Source organism: Callospermophilus lateralis, chromosome 9 (assembly GCF_048772815.1).
Source record: "Callospermophilus lateralis isolate mCalLat2 chromosome 9, mCalLat2.hap1, whole genome shotgun sequence".
NCBI classification, from domain to species: Eukaryota; Metazoa; Chordata; class Mammalia; order Rodentia; family Sciuridae; genus Callospermophilus; species Callospermophilus lateralis.
The window spans coordinates 91,681,318-91,696,436 of NC_135313.1; the positions used below are offsets into that span (position 1 = coordinate 91,681,318).

The following is a 15,119-nucleotide window of genomic DNA, read 5'->3' on the forward strand; positions in this document are numbered from 1 at the left end:
TCAGCCTTTGGGTGGGTATACAAGTAATAAGAGCACAGACCATATATGACTCCTTTTAAAGAAAAACAAGGTATTTTCAAATGCAATTTCAGAAAGTTCATGAAGGGAATATGAGAAAGAAACAGGATCAAATAGGATGCTGAAGTGGAAAACAAGATAATAAAAGAACACAGTCCTCCAGCAGAATGCTAGAAGAAGTCATGCAGCCCACTGGGAAATGATATGCTCCCAGGAAGCCTCCAGAGGACTACTGTCAACTTGCTCAGAGGAGTTCCCTTGACATCATTGCCATTTGTACAGTTGCTGTTTAGATCCCTTTGGACCAGTTGCAGTTATTATCTTTATCCTGAAAAGGGAATCAGCCAGCCTATGCCTTGCATAATATTTAGTTGTGACTAAAGGACTTCAGAGGACATATTTTTTAAATGCTGTTTTTTGAGAGTACTAATCTCATTTAGATTTTCTACCTATAGATTATTTTTCCCAGAGAACTTTATGAAATCATATGCATAACTAAAGGACATTAATTATTGAAACTGGCAATTGTCTGCTCTTGGCATTTACCTTCAAAGATACTTGTCAGGCCCATGTGACCTTCCAACTGAAAGAAAATCAATTGCTGCTAGGAAACAGTTTCTTCTAATCCCTTATGGTAAAGACACAAACAGATAAAGAAAGAGTGAAAGATATTCCAGTCACGTACAGTTCAAGGATAGCTAGAACAAAACCAAAGGATACTTTAAATTCTTTTGTTGTACTAAATGATAGTCTGTGATAGTCTAAAATTGCCATGCACCATGGAAGGAGGCTTGGAAACTTTTCTTAAACACAATACATTTTATTTTAATGTTATTCTCAGCAGTTGTAATTATAATCCAATGTCTGTTTTCATAATCACATTTTTCACCCCTAAAGATTAGCAACCAAGCTTTAAGAAACTAGTGCCTATAACTGGATCTAGAGCTTAATTGACAGATGCTAAATTAATGTGCTTCTGCAAGATTATTCTCAGCTTAAAACTTTCATGTTGGTTCTAACTAATAATAAACATTGATATAAGAGGCAATTTCTTCTCAGAGACAGAAAAAATATTAACTAATTAATTCCCACAGCACCTTGCTGAAGTAATATCATTATCTCTATTTTGTCCCTAGAGAAGCTGAGATAGAAACACTGACTATACTGATGGTATAAAGTGAAATAGAGATGGAAATTAGTGAGTTACTTTGATCTATAAAGTGAGCAGTTTGGATATTTTGGCCTTTCAGTAGGCAATTCAGTTCTGAATTGTGTCAATAAAATTTTACTTTCATTAGAGCAACCAACAACACTAAACCCATTGTGTTTGACTATATATATCCAGTTAAGGAAACTGCCTTATTATTGTAAATTATTAATTGTTTCAATAAGTGTTTATTGAATACCTACTATATGTCAGACACTTTGCTAAGTGCTTTTTATATTTTGTCTCTAATCATCAAACAACTCTGCAAATAAGTTGTTATGATTCCAACTGTATAGCAGAGGATTCTGAAGGTCAGCAAGTATAGGGTTGATAGATTCTGCAAATAAAGATACAGGACACCCAGTTAAACTTAATAAACAGTACATACATTTTTAGTATAAGTGTGTCCCAAATGAAAATTATTTGTCATTTAACTGGCACCTCTTATTTTATCAAAGGTTGATTTTATCAACCATTTAACAAGGTGTCTGTGATATAATCTGTCAGGGAGGTTGAATAACCAGTGAACAGAAGGAAGGCTGAAACCCAGGTCTGTCTGTCAGGTTTGTGCTCTTCCACCTCTTCAGCTTCCTCTCAGGATAGATTTTTTTTAGCTGTTGATGGACCTTTATTTTAATTATTTACATGTGGTGCTGAGAATTAAACCCAGTGCCTGCAACTGCCCCACCACTGAACTACAACCCCAGCCCTCAGAATAGATTTTGAGAAAGAATAAGGCTGGGGGTGTAATTCAGTTGCAGTTTATGTGCTTACACAAGAGAGGCCTTGGGTTCATTCTTCAGCACCAAAAATAAAAAATAAATAAAATAAAATGAGAAGTTAACCAAGTAATGAACATACAAAGATTAGTATAAACAGGCATACAGTAAAACACAATAGAAATAAAGCCTCATGTTTTTAAAGGCATCTGAAGAATTTCTGGATATAAATTTCCCAAACCAACATGGCTTGACTCCTTTGATGCTAGCTGTGAGAGATGTGGACCTGTTTGAGAGTCTTGACATGCTAACAGTCTATAGACCTGAGGAAGTTCTGTCGGAGCTCCTTAAACATGGCGCGTGAGTATTAGTGGTCAGCACTAGTTGAAGAGCATCTATCTCGTTGTTATTTACAGAAATCACATGTAAACATAGACATGCAGATGGTTTTCTCTTATATACATTAAATGCAGATGCATTGTCAAAAAACTGACAATTGAAAAGGAATGTACAGATATTACATTATTATAGATACTACATAACTTATATTACAGATATTACATAACTGCCTATTATTCTTAAGATACCCAGCTCTTTGGGGTTTTGTTGTTGTTGTGTTTTGTTTGCTTGTTTGTTTTGAGAGGAGTTGGGGGATTGAACCCAGGGGCACATTATCACTGAGCTACATCTCTAGCCCTTTTTATATTTCATTTGAGACAAGGTCCCAATAATTGCTGAGGCTGGCCTCCAATCCTTCTGTCTCAGCCTTCTGAGTAGGTGGGATAACAAGTGTGCACCACGGTGCCCAGCCAGCTCTTCATTTGTTTAAATACTTACTATTTTGGTAGTTACTGGGAATGTCAAATAATTCTTGATCATGCAGCTCTCTACCTCCAAGATGTCATTAACTATTTTGAAAAGTATTGTCAATCTATCAAAAGCAATTTATTGTAGTGATTTCCAGTTATCTGAAAATAACTATTTACCAAATCCTCTTCTAGAAGTTGGGAGGTTGGCAATTAACTTTAAAAGGGGGAAGGGTTAATAAATAGTCTCTCATGTTAGAATTGCAGTTTCTATGGCTAATACATAGACATCTTGTCATTGAATAAGAACAGATGGCCCAACTCTTTCTCAGTATTTCATATGAATTTTGTTTTGGAAAAAAAAGGAGCTTCAAGAAGAAAAGTATGATCAAGGGTATGAATTATAATAAAAGTATCAGCACAATGGAATGAAAATGGTATTTTGAGACTACCTCAGTCATTAGTGTTAAGAAATTGGAATGATTGTTAAAAATGCAGATTACTGAACACCTTACCCAAGATAGTGTTCAACAGGTCTGGATTGGGACTTAGAAAGCAGAAGATTAAAGACCAGTTGGTGGAGAAACACTACTCTGACAGATGAGCAAACTGAGATTCCAAACAGAGTGACTTGCTTAGAGCTGCATATCAAAGCAGTGGCAGCCTCCAATTCTTGGTCCTATGCTATTTCTTTTGAATTATGACTTTTGCCAGAGAAAAGGCCACAAGAGAATACTGTGTTGGAGCTCATAACTCATTACCCTGTCCATCATGACAAAGAGACCTAAATTGAAAGGTTTTAGGTTGGAATGCAAAGAATAAAGAGAGTTGTTTCCCACCCTATAATTTGTTAATGAGTTCCCTTTGGTTCTCTGGAAGCCAATATCAAAAACTAGGATTCAGTACAGCATGGAGAGGGTAAGAAGATGTTTATACTGTTGCAAACGGCCCTAATATCAGCCAATTTAGCCTAACAGGAAGGAGAAATGAAATGGCCATGTGCAAAGGGACACTTTAAATATTATGACAAGATGGTTTCACTCAACCATAAGCCTGTGAAAAAAGCATAATAGTTTTTGTTTAATTTAATTTTGTTTTGTTTTGTTATGCTGGGAATTGAACTGAGGAAACACTCTACCACTGAGCTATATCCCGGCCCTAGTTTAACGTGTGTGTGTCCTAGTTTATTTTTAAAGGGAGATTTTATGCAATTCCACCATTGTGAATGATGAAAGAGCAAGCTGTTAGCATTAGAAAAAAGCCAGCAATTAACTAAAGCATTGGAAAGGAAAAGATATGAATGCAGATATTTAGGATGATAAAATAACAGTTTTATGTTTTCTTGATTTATGACCATTAAATTATAAGAATTTTTGCCCAAGTTGGAAATATTCTACAAATCTTAGAATATCTTTAGAATGAGTGTGGGAGTAAGATATAGAGAATATTCCTCCTTTTTAAATCTTGAAAAATCATCACTCTCTGTCACATACATGCATTTCAAAATCATTATTATTATCCTCACTTTGTAATATTACTTTTTTTTTTTTTTTTTTTTTTGGTGGTGGTGCTGGGGATTGAACCCAGGGCTTCACATTTACAGGCAAGTGCTCTACCGTGGTACTACTACTGTGTGACATCTCTAGTTCTGTAGGATTGCTTTTTATTTATTTGATCTCAATGTTTCTCCCTGCCATATTTGTTTTCTTTTTCAACAGATTTTACTAAATAACCTTTGATATTGATTTTGTTCTTCCTAGAGATCCTAAACTCTGTGATTCTAGTGGAAAATCAGCAGTACATTATGTATCACAAATAGAAAGTTTGAAGAAACAGCAGTTATTGGACATTCTAATGAATTCTATACCAAAACCAGGTAAATATTTCTTTTCCACATGCATTATCTTCCAACTAAAAATGCCTGTTAGCAGTCTTTCTTTTTCTACATCTTTTTGATGGATACATTTATATAATGACTCAATTGAGCAGTTACTACAAGACCCAGAACTTGATGCTCTGAGAAGTGCTAAGAAACAATGTCAAATTGGGAAAGAGATTCCTAGGCAGACATGGGGAGAAAATGAGAAGTCTCAGTGGCAGCCTGGAGGCAGAAGATATACTACAAAGAATAAATAAGCAAAATATGGTGAAGAAGTTGAGTGTCTGAGGGCAGGTCACATATTCAATTTTGTTTCAAGGTCAAGATTAACTGGAAGAGTTACTGGAAAAGGTTCATTTCATTGATAGAGAGCCTAGGTTTTTTTTTTTTGGGTTTTTTTTGTTTGTTTTGTTTTTTTTTTGAAGTTGTCAGGATTGAAGAAGTGGGATACGTAAGAGAGCAATATCCTTTGGTAACTGGGAGTCTTTGGTGCTCAGAACTCTATCAATTCAATGTAGCTTCATGGGGAAGTGCACTTGGAGTAGCTGAGTGCCTTTGTTCTTGGCAACTGTAGAGCAAATATGATTTCCTGCTCAGTGTTAGGGTTACACTTTGCCACTTTGCCTAAAACAAACCAGTGAACCCCGAATGTTTGAAGGGAGAACAGTGGATAACTATTTAACCTCATAATATCTCCTTTCCCACTCACCAAAGAAGAAAGTTGTGTAACCTGTTTTTAAAATTACAGGATGCTCTGCAAGTCCCTGTATTACTCAGTTTAATTGTTAGCCATGTTGTGTTGAGATCATCCTTATTCTCCATGAATGCTCCAGGGCAATGTGGATATTCAGAGAAGGAAAAAACAGTATCATCAGAACCAGCATGAAGTCTTCACTACTCTGATCCACATATGGAAATGTCCCAGGGTGACTGGAATAGATGAAGAACTTTTTTTTTTTCCAACCACCCACAGTGGAAGTCCATGCAAGGGATCATCCTTGTAAAAGGTGAAGAACAGATGTTCTTCCTCTGTTCCTAGACCACTGGAAAAGAGGACTTCACAACCCTGAACCAAGTGCTGATGGTTTGAATGGTTGAATAGCTTGTCTTCATAGCCTAACACCCCACAGAGGGGTTGCAATGAGGATGTAGACATTATATGTGAATTGGTTTGCATTATGTTGAACAAAAATCTGACTCTTGGTAACTTTAATTCATAGAATTTAAGGGTCAATAGGTATGCAGGTGTTGATTGATTGAACTTTCACTCAAGTATTTCACTTACTCAAAAACTCAAATTTCTTGTTTATTTCTTTATCTTTGAATGATAGCAATTATCACTAAAGCCTTTAAAATTTTTTTGTAATCTATTTATTCTACGAATTCCTGTTGTTCCATATCTTTTCCTATGAAAATTACTGCTAAAGCTTCATTGAGATACCGGCCCATTACTTCAGGAAAATTTGACAAAACAAAGCTGATTTTAAAGGTTAGAACTAGTTCTTCCTGTGAAATTGTTGGAGATGAATCTTATCAAAACACAATATTATGTTTCATTTTGACAGAAAAACATGCTGAATCATTGCTTGACATTTGTCATGATACAAATTCTTCTCCAACTGATATGATGACAATTACCAAAAATCAAAACATAATCTTGCAAAGCATCAGCAGCAGTGAGGTAAGATACTCCTTTTAAAGAAACAAAATTAAAAAAACAGTCAACTGCACCATCTACCACTTCATTTGTGAGACTTGGATATTTTGTAATAATCATATAATTGTATTTTAATATAATTCATTAAAAAATGTAAAGCACAATTAGTAAGACACTCTTCTGAGTCTACTGTTAGAGTGGTAATTAGTCAATTCTGAGTCTCATGTATAACTTGTGTGTTGTGTGTCTGTCTGTCTTAGCTTAACAAAGTGACATAAACTGGGAGGCTTACAAATGATAGAAATTTATTTTCCACAGTTTTGGAGGCTGAAAGTTTAAGGTCAAGGTTCCAGCCTGGTTGGGTTCTGGCAAGGGCTGTCTTTCAGCTTACAGCCTGCCAACTTCTTATGGTATCTTCACATGGCAGAGAGACAGCTAGTGAGCCCTCTGGTATCTCTTTTATAAGGGCATAAATCCATCTTGAGGACTGCATTCTCATGATCTAATTACCTCCCAAAGCCCCACTTCCTAATACCACCACTCCAGCAGTTAGAATTTCAAAATATGAATCTTGGTGGGACACAAACATTCAGTCTATCCAAAACTCTGTGTGTGTGTGTGTGTGTGTGTGTTTAATACCATAAAAGATTGTTGCAGCTGAATCCACACTAAATGCCACATAATTCCATTTATTGTGTCTTCTTCAATTTTTTCAACAATATTTTATTATTCTCAGCATAGAAGTATTTCATTGTACCATATTTTTGTAGCTTGCAATTATATTTTTAAGGAATCTGATGGGCTGGAAGTACAACTCAGTAGTAGACTGTTTGCTTAGCATGCATGAAGCCCTGGGTTTGATCCCCAGCTCTGCACCAAAAAAAAAAAGAAGAAGAAGAAAAGAAAGAAATCTGATGCCATTCTAGTTTCCTATTCTTTGTATATTCATTTTCTCTCTGTGACTGTATGTCTGTCTCTCTCTTCTTCTACTCCCTGCCTCCCTCCCTCCCTCCTTTTCAGCTTTTAGGATCTTCTTACAATCCCAGTACTTCATAATACTTTAGGGGGACTTTTTAAAATCATTATCCTGGGAACTAGATGAACCCTTTAAATTTGAAAATTCATTTTCTTTGGTTCTTGGAAATTTTCATTTTTTTTTCTTTATTTTTCCCAGCCAGGAATGGTAGTACACACCTGCAGTCCCAGCACTTGGGAGGCTGAGGTAGGAGAATCACATAAGCTCAGGAATTCAAGATGAGCCTGGGTAATAGAGCAAGACCCTGTCTCAAATTACATAAACAAACTTATTTTTTCCTTTCATTTATTTGTGTTCTCTATTTCAACTGCATTCATTTTTTTTCTTTTTGTTGTGTTAACTCTATCTTTCACATTGAAGGTTTTCTTCGAACATCTGGAGATTTTTGATATTGATTCATATTTAAGGAGACACTAAAACCTGACTAGAAGCTCTCTACCCATGGTGCAGTTTATCTATTGATGGGCTTCGTTGGGATTGATTTGATAGTGAAATGATTCGGGGAGGGGGGACTAATATATGTCAGTATCTGTAGATCTATTCTCTGGGGTCATTAAATATCTTCAGAAAAGGGTTTTACAAACTTTTGACTCAGGAATATAAATTGGCTGCAGGCTGTATAGGAGCTGGGTCAGAAAGGAGGATGAATACAGTGTTTCTGCCAATATTCAAACTTAAAGCTTCTCTTCTACTTTGAAGCCTTGTTCCCACTCTTCATCATGCATCTTGTCTCTAAGTCCAGACCCTTCCAGTTCAAATAATTCCCAACTAAGTCTTCCTTCCTTCTTTGAGGGTGGAGGTGGAGCAGTGGTATGGTTACATACAGTAAAGTAGAATGTTGGAGACCTCTCTGTTCCTTACAAAGACTTTCAACCAAACCATCTTTTTGCAACCTCTTACTAACTCCCAACTTTTGTAATACCTGGTGCTGCTTACTCCTGAGCTCTGCCATGTGGTACATCATCTTCTTTCTCATTGATATCTCATCTGCAGACAACTAGGTTTTAACCTAGTTAATTACCTATTGCTTACTGCCAAATCCTGTTCACTTTCTGACATCTTATATGATAACTTGGGTTTGGCAATGTATTCCGTCATGTTGCATTTAATCTAAGAAACCACCTATTATAAAATAAAATGTCATCAAATATACCACAAAAAATGACAAAATGGTAACCATGTGACTATAATGATTGTGGCATTTTGTTTTGCTTTGTTTTCAGTACTGAGGGTGGGGCTAGGGCCTTGCACATGCTAGACAAGGACTTTACCACTGAGCTACACCCCCAGCCCTGACTATGACAGTTGTAAGATGTCTGATTTCAAAGATGTTAAAATGCAAAGTATTCATCATATATTGATAGTAGCTAATTTGAAGAAAGAAGCTCACCATTTTTTTTGTTTGTTTTTACATAAACATGTAAAAGTAATTCAGTGGAGAAAAGACAGTTTTTGAATGATGCAGGAATAATTGAACATCAATATGCAAAAATATGTACCTCAATCTAAAACTCATACTTTATAGAAATTAACTCAAGTGGTCGTAAATCTAAGAAGAATTCTTAGGCATAAGACTAAATTTATGATCCATAAAAGAATAAATTGGTTTTTACAAAATTTTAAATTTCTGTTTGTTAAAAGATTAAAGGATTTAGAAATGCATGTCAAGTCTTCTTACTGACTGAAAGAAAATATTTGTGAGTCACATATCCAGAATATATAAAGAATTCTCTAAATCCAACAGTAAGAAATCAATCCATCCAATTAGAAAATGAGCAAAAGATTTAGATAATTTATACTAATAATAAATAAATATAAGAAGAAGTGTTCATTGATCATGAGATGGACACAAACTAAGGCCACAGCAGATGCTACTACACACTTATTAGAATGGTTGAAATAAAAAATACTGACAGTACCAAACAGACCAATAGAAAGGGGGCAAAATTCTTGATCAGACACATAGCGAAAGAAGACATCTAAAGGCCAATAAAACACATCAGCTTTTAGCCATTGGATAAATGTAATGTTTAACCACATTGTGATAATATTACACATCTACCACAATGGTAAAAAATTTTAAAGTTGTAAAATACCAAGTGTTGGTAAGTATGTACAGCAACTGGAATTCTTATGCACTGCTGCTGAGAGAATGAATTGTTGGAATCATTTTGGAACAAGCTGTTTGTTGGTGTCTATTAAAAATGAACATATGCATACTCTCTGAACCAGCAATTCCACTTGTATGTGCATATCCAGTAGAAATATATATACACATTCACAAAAGATACATACTATAATGATAGAGTGGCACTAATCATAATAGCCCCCAAATGGAAACTACCCAAATATTATAAACAATAGAAAGAATAAATAAATTATGGTATATTCACACAGTGGAAAACTATACACAAATGAAAATAAATTATTTTACATGGCAGCAACAATATAGAGGAACCTCACAAATACATTGCTTAACAAAAAAATCAGACATAAAAGAGTAAATACTAGATGATTCCATCTATATAAAACACAAAGGAGGCATAATAAATTAATGGTGGTAAATTCAGGATGAGATTGTGTAAAAAAGTGCTTTGTTTAAAAAAAAAGTGCTTTGTTTAAAAAAATAAGTGCTTTGGTGATGTTGATAGTGTTCTTTTACTTGATTGGGGTTCTGGTTACATGAGTATTTTCAGTTTATAAAAATTCATGAATCTATACCCTCATGATATGTGCACCATTCCGAACATAATGTTATGCTTACAAATAATGCCTTCAGATATCTGACAAAAGAATAGGATTTTCAAAATAGGATTTTATACCCAAACTAGCAATTAAATATTAGAGATGAATAAGGCATTTTTTTCAGACACACAAATTCCCAAACATTTTACTTCTTATACATCTTTTAAGAAAGCTTCTTGGGCTGGGGTTGTAGCTCAGTGGTAGAGCTCTTGCCTAGCATGGGTGAGGCACTGGGTTTGATCCTCAGCACCACAGAAAGAAAGAGAGAGAGAGAGAGACAGAGAGAGAGAGAGACAGAGAGAGAGAGAGAGAGAGAAAGTTAAATTCTTTTAAAAAATAAAGGAAGAGCTTTCTTTTGACAAAAAGAAAGCTACAAAATGCTCTATTAAATAAATTAAATTAAGAAAGGAAAAATAGGATTTATTACTCAGTGGATCTAGGATCTAAAATGAGAGAGAAGAGGAAATCATTGATAGAGAATACAACAAAATCTACAAGGACTTCAACCATATAGCAGGTCTAGAGAACAAAGAGCTCGAATATTGACAGAGGTTGGAGAGGGGCAGATTAATGGAAAAGGGAAATAGAATGGATATATTATTTCATGTATTTGACCAAGTGGAGAGAACATTAGAGGCTGGGAAGATTTAGGCATCAAATAAAGATATGCAAAAACAAATAAAATAAGTCAATTAGAAATTAAAAACAGGAGTTTAGGGGAAAGCAGGGGTGAATAGGCAGAGCAGACAGAGTACAGAGGATTTTGAGGGCTGTGCAACTGCTCTGTATAATATTATCATGGTGGACACAAGTCATTACACATTTGTCCAAACTCATATAATGCACAGTGTCCAGAGTAAACTTTAATGTAAACTGTGGAGCCTGGGTGGTACTGATGTGCTGGCAGACCTACCACCATGGTGGAGATGCTATTCATGGAGGAAGCTGTATATGTGTAGGGCAGGGGGGTATGAGAAATCTCTGTGCCTCCTCAAATTTTCTGTGAACCTAAAACTGCTCTAAAAACCAATTTATTTCAAAAACAAGGGCTTTTGGTTGTGTCCAGGGAGAAAACAATTATACTACAGTTGTACCACTATATAATACAACACCTACATATTCCTAATTCCTAATAATTGTACTTTAACTATTGATTTAACAAAAAAAAAAAAAGAGTAGATTTATTGAGAGGTTGGGGGTGGGGCACAAGAATGCTAAATCGTCAACTATAATTTACGTCACCTATGATGTCTTACTTTTGTATTCCACAGGTACCATAATAATCAGCTAGAGATATGAAAGAAAATAAAAAAGAGATAACTAAAAGTCTAGAAAGGATAGGAAAGGCTTTGTTTATTGGTTTGTTTAAGTCATTTACCCCTACTGGATTTTTTTAAATTTTTGAAAAATTAAACAAAATTAAAAAGACAAAAATGGTTAAATCAAGACTTTTCTGAGACATGAGGTAAGATTAATTAGAACAGGAACTTTAAGTTTTTAACACAATTTAAATATTTTAACTTGTCACATTTATCATCTTTCTAAATAGGTTAATCAACATCTTACCAAAGTGACTTTAATATCCTGACTCTCATGGGGAGGGGTGTGATTGTGCTCACAGGGGATGTCTGGTAATGTTTACAGACATTTTTGGTGTCAGAAATAGGGAAGAACAGAATGCATCTAGTGGGTAGAGGCCAAGTTCACTGCTTAGCATCTTGCAAGGCACAGGATGGCCCCATAAGGAGGAATTATCTAGCCCTAAATGTTAATAGCGCTGGCTGAGAAGCCCTGCTGTGGGGCTGCATTGGTGTTTTGTTTATTTGGTTGGTTGGTTGATTGGTGGTGTTGTTGTTGTTTTAGTGCCAGGGATTGAACCCAGGGGTGCTTAACCGCCGATTCACAACCTCACCCCTTTTTAAAATATTTTTTTTAGAGACAGGGTCTCGCTGAGTTGCTTAGGGCATTGCTAAATTGCTGAAGCTGGCTTTGAACTTGTGATCCTCCTGCTTCAGTCTCCAGAGCAGCTGAGATTACAGGTGTGCACTACCACGCTTGGCTTACATTGGTTTTTGTTACTAATACTAAATAATAAAAGAAATAAAACACCTAAAGACCAATCTCTAAAGTGAATGTCATGCATTAGAAATTAATAGACACTGCCAAGTTCAGTGGCTCATGCCTGTAATCCCAGGGGCTCAGGAGGCTGAGGCAGGAGGATCCCGAGTTCAAAGCCAGCCTCAGCAAAATCGAGGTGCCAAGCAACTTAGTGTGACCCTGCCTCTAAATAAAATACAAAATAGGGCTGGAGATGTGGCTCAGTTGTCAAATACCCCTGAGTTCAATCTCTGGTACCCTCCCCCAAAAGAAACTAATAGACATGTTTACTTTTCATTTGTTATGGTATAGTTCAACAATTTTTAAAAGGACTAAAAATCCCTTTATATTAGCACATTTTTCATGCACTTTAAAAGGTTTTATTGAACTTTCACTATATATATGTATATTTTTTACCTGTGGTGTTGAAATAAACTCTGAACTCATTTTTGAGAGTGAAATAGACTTTTTCACTTTTGGACTTGCCTTTTTCCCCCTAGTGCTTTCTCTAGGTTTAAACAGCTAAACTCAAGGTCATCTTCACTTCTTTTCTTTGAATGGAGGCTTGCATCTCTTCTTGCTTGTCTGAAATAGGTTTTTATAATGTACAAATACAAGTAGCTGCCTTGCTGGTAGGACTGCTTGTGAAAAGCTCTGTACAGACTCTCCCAGTCTTTCTTCATCTGAAGAGACTCTTTCCAAATTCATTGCCTATGATTCTGAGGCTGTTTTTCTTCTTCTACTTGGTGATCCAGTATTTGCAGTTAGAATGCTATGCTCTATTTCTCTTCCATCTTGAGCCTCCTGGTTTGCTGTCAGTGGGTTATGAAATCCATCTGTGTTTGGAAGTTGCTAATGCTTTCTCTCTTTCACTCACTACTAGATGTCATTATTTCAATTCTCTTCCTTATGACCCCCAAGCATATCTTGAAACTGTTCATAATTAGCATTCTATAAGAAATTAGAGTGAGCTGCTTTGATATTAACCTTTTTTTCCATGATCATTTTTCAGGTTGACCTTATTCCTAATATCTTTTTTGTTTATGATGATTTTTTGGTTTATTCCAGTGCAGAAACTTTTATTGGACCCTTATCGGTATTACACATCTTTCATTTTTTTCTTGCATAACACAACTTCATTTTGTTCATTATTGATTCTCTTCTTTCTGTTCTTGTTGAAATTTTTTATTTCAAAATATTCATTGTAGCAAGACAGTAGAATGATTACAAGCTCTGGAACCAGACTTCAGAGTCTTGATGTAAATCTTGGCTCTATAACAGGTAGCTATGTGACTTTGGGAAAGTTATTCAACTTCTCTGGGTCTCATGTAAAATGAAAATAATAGTTCCTACCTTTAGAGTTTGTTGTGAGAATAAAATTAGTTAATATATGTAAGGTACATAAAACAATGTCTGGCACTATATATGTATATGTTAGACATTGCTATGTATTTTGAAGGTAGATAGGTATGCTTATACTCTGCTGTCTTCCAACTCTTCCTAAAGGACCACCTGCTAAATCAACTGAGCAGTTGAGATTGACCAGAGTTCATTAGCCAACCTATAAACTTAGCATGAGAACCAGTAGTATATTTAACACTTTCAAATGAGGTTGCCATTTCCTCAAAGTTTAGCATAAAAATCTCACTGAGTCACTTCAACTATATGAAATGGTAGTAATATGTTTTGTGGTCTCATTGAGTATTCTAGACTAAGGATCTGAGTGAAAACCATAAATACTAAAAAAAAAAAAATTATCATTAAGCATCTAAAACTATCTCTAACTTTCCTATTCATTAGTGTGTTTACATTCAAATAATAATAAGATAGCCAATGTTATATAGTACATTAATAAAAATGAAAAGTGATTATAATTGATAAAGGAAGAAATGTAGTGGAACACACACACTGCTGGTGGATTATAGTAGGTATAAGCTCTACTTTTAAAGTAGTATGTGTAAATAAAGGTTAAGATTTTTCATACTCTTTGGATTAATAATTTTTTATCCAGGAATCTACTCTAAAAAAAAATAATGCAAAATTGTGATTTGCATTGCCAAGATGTCCATAGCACTATGTGTAATAATGAAGAATGAAAAATGTCCTAACAAGAAGAAGGCTCTTATAGTCTAAGACTTAAGAGACTTATTATACAGGGACACTTCTATGACCTTCTGATAGATATTAATTGAAGAAAAATATTTAATTCCATTAAAATGATGTTTGCTTAATAAATTGCTTATAAATTTATGTTAATCGTTTATAAGTTATAAGGAGAAGAGGAGGTGTATTTAGTCTCACAGTCCTGATCCAAGGTCCAGGTCCACATCTAAAGATGTCCTTCTTGCTGGCAGAGGCAGTGAGGGGGATCAAGTGGCGAGAGACAGGGAGAACTTACGTTCGACTTAAGTGAAAAAAAAAAAAATATATATATATTATGCCAAAGAAGTTATATGATGCCGAGTGTGGTGGTGCACGCCTGTAATCCCAGTAGCTCAAGAGGCTAAGGCAAGAGGATCTTGTGTTCAAAGCCAGCCTCAGCAACAGGGAGACACTAAGCAAGTCAGTGAGACCCTGACTTTAAATAAAATACAAAATAGAACTGGGTATGTGGCTCAGTGGTTAAGTGCCCCTGAGTTCAAATCTGGTACCAAAAAAAAAAAAAAAAATTATATGGTGCAACTAGATTATTAAATACTTAGGAAAAATATACAGAAAAGATGTTTTCTATTTAACAGAGTTTGCTTTTTAGTTGTCAGGTTTTAGGCGATTTTTTTTTCTCTTGCTTTTTAAAAAGAAATTTTTTGGTATGTACATATATTGTGAAAGAGTAAAGTCCTCCTCTTTTGCAATTGAATGGGAAGGAGAGGAATTTGCCAGATTTGGTAGAATTTTTGAAATGCAGAGAAGCAATGAAACTGACAACAGCCTGAGAGCAAAATGAACCCATCTGCT

General features: G+C 35.2%; 1 protein-coding gene across 5 annotated transcripts in view; it reads left to right on the forward strand.

Moving 5' to 3' along the window:
* Map3k19 (mitogen-activated protein kinase kinase kinase 19) overlaps positions 1-15,119 on the forward strand; it is a 48,532-nt gene that overhangs the window by 6,728 nt on the left and 26,685 nt on the right. For 4 of the 5 annotated variants that reach the window (XM_076866328.2, XM_076866329.2, XM_076866330.2 and 1 more), the window contains exons 1-2: positions 4,605-4,626; positions 6,195-6,310. In XM_076866328.2, coding sequence (XP_076722443.2) covers positions 4,605-4,626; positions 6,195-6,310 — 138 coding nt within the window. Of the gene's footprint in view, positions 1-2,149; positions 2,305-4,510; positions 4,627-6,194; positions 6,311-15,119 lie in introns of those variants that run through there. The other variant, XM_076866326.2, reaches the window with a different exon arrangement.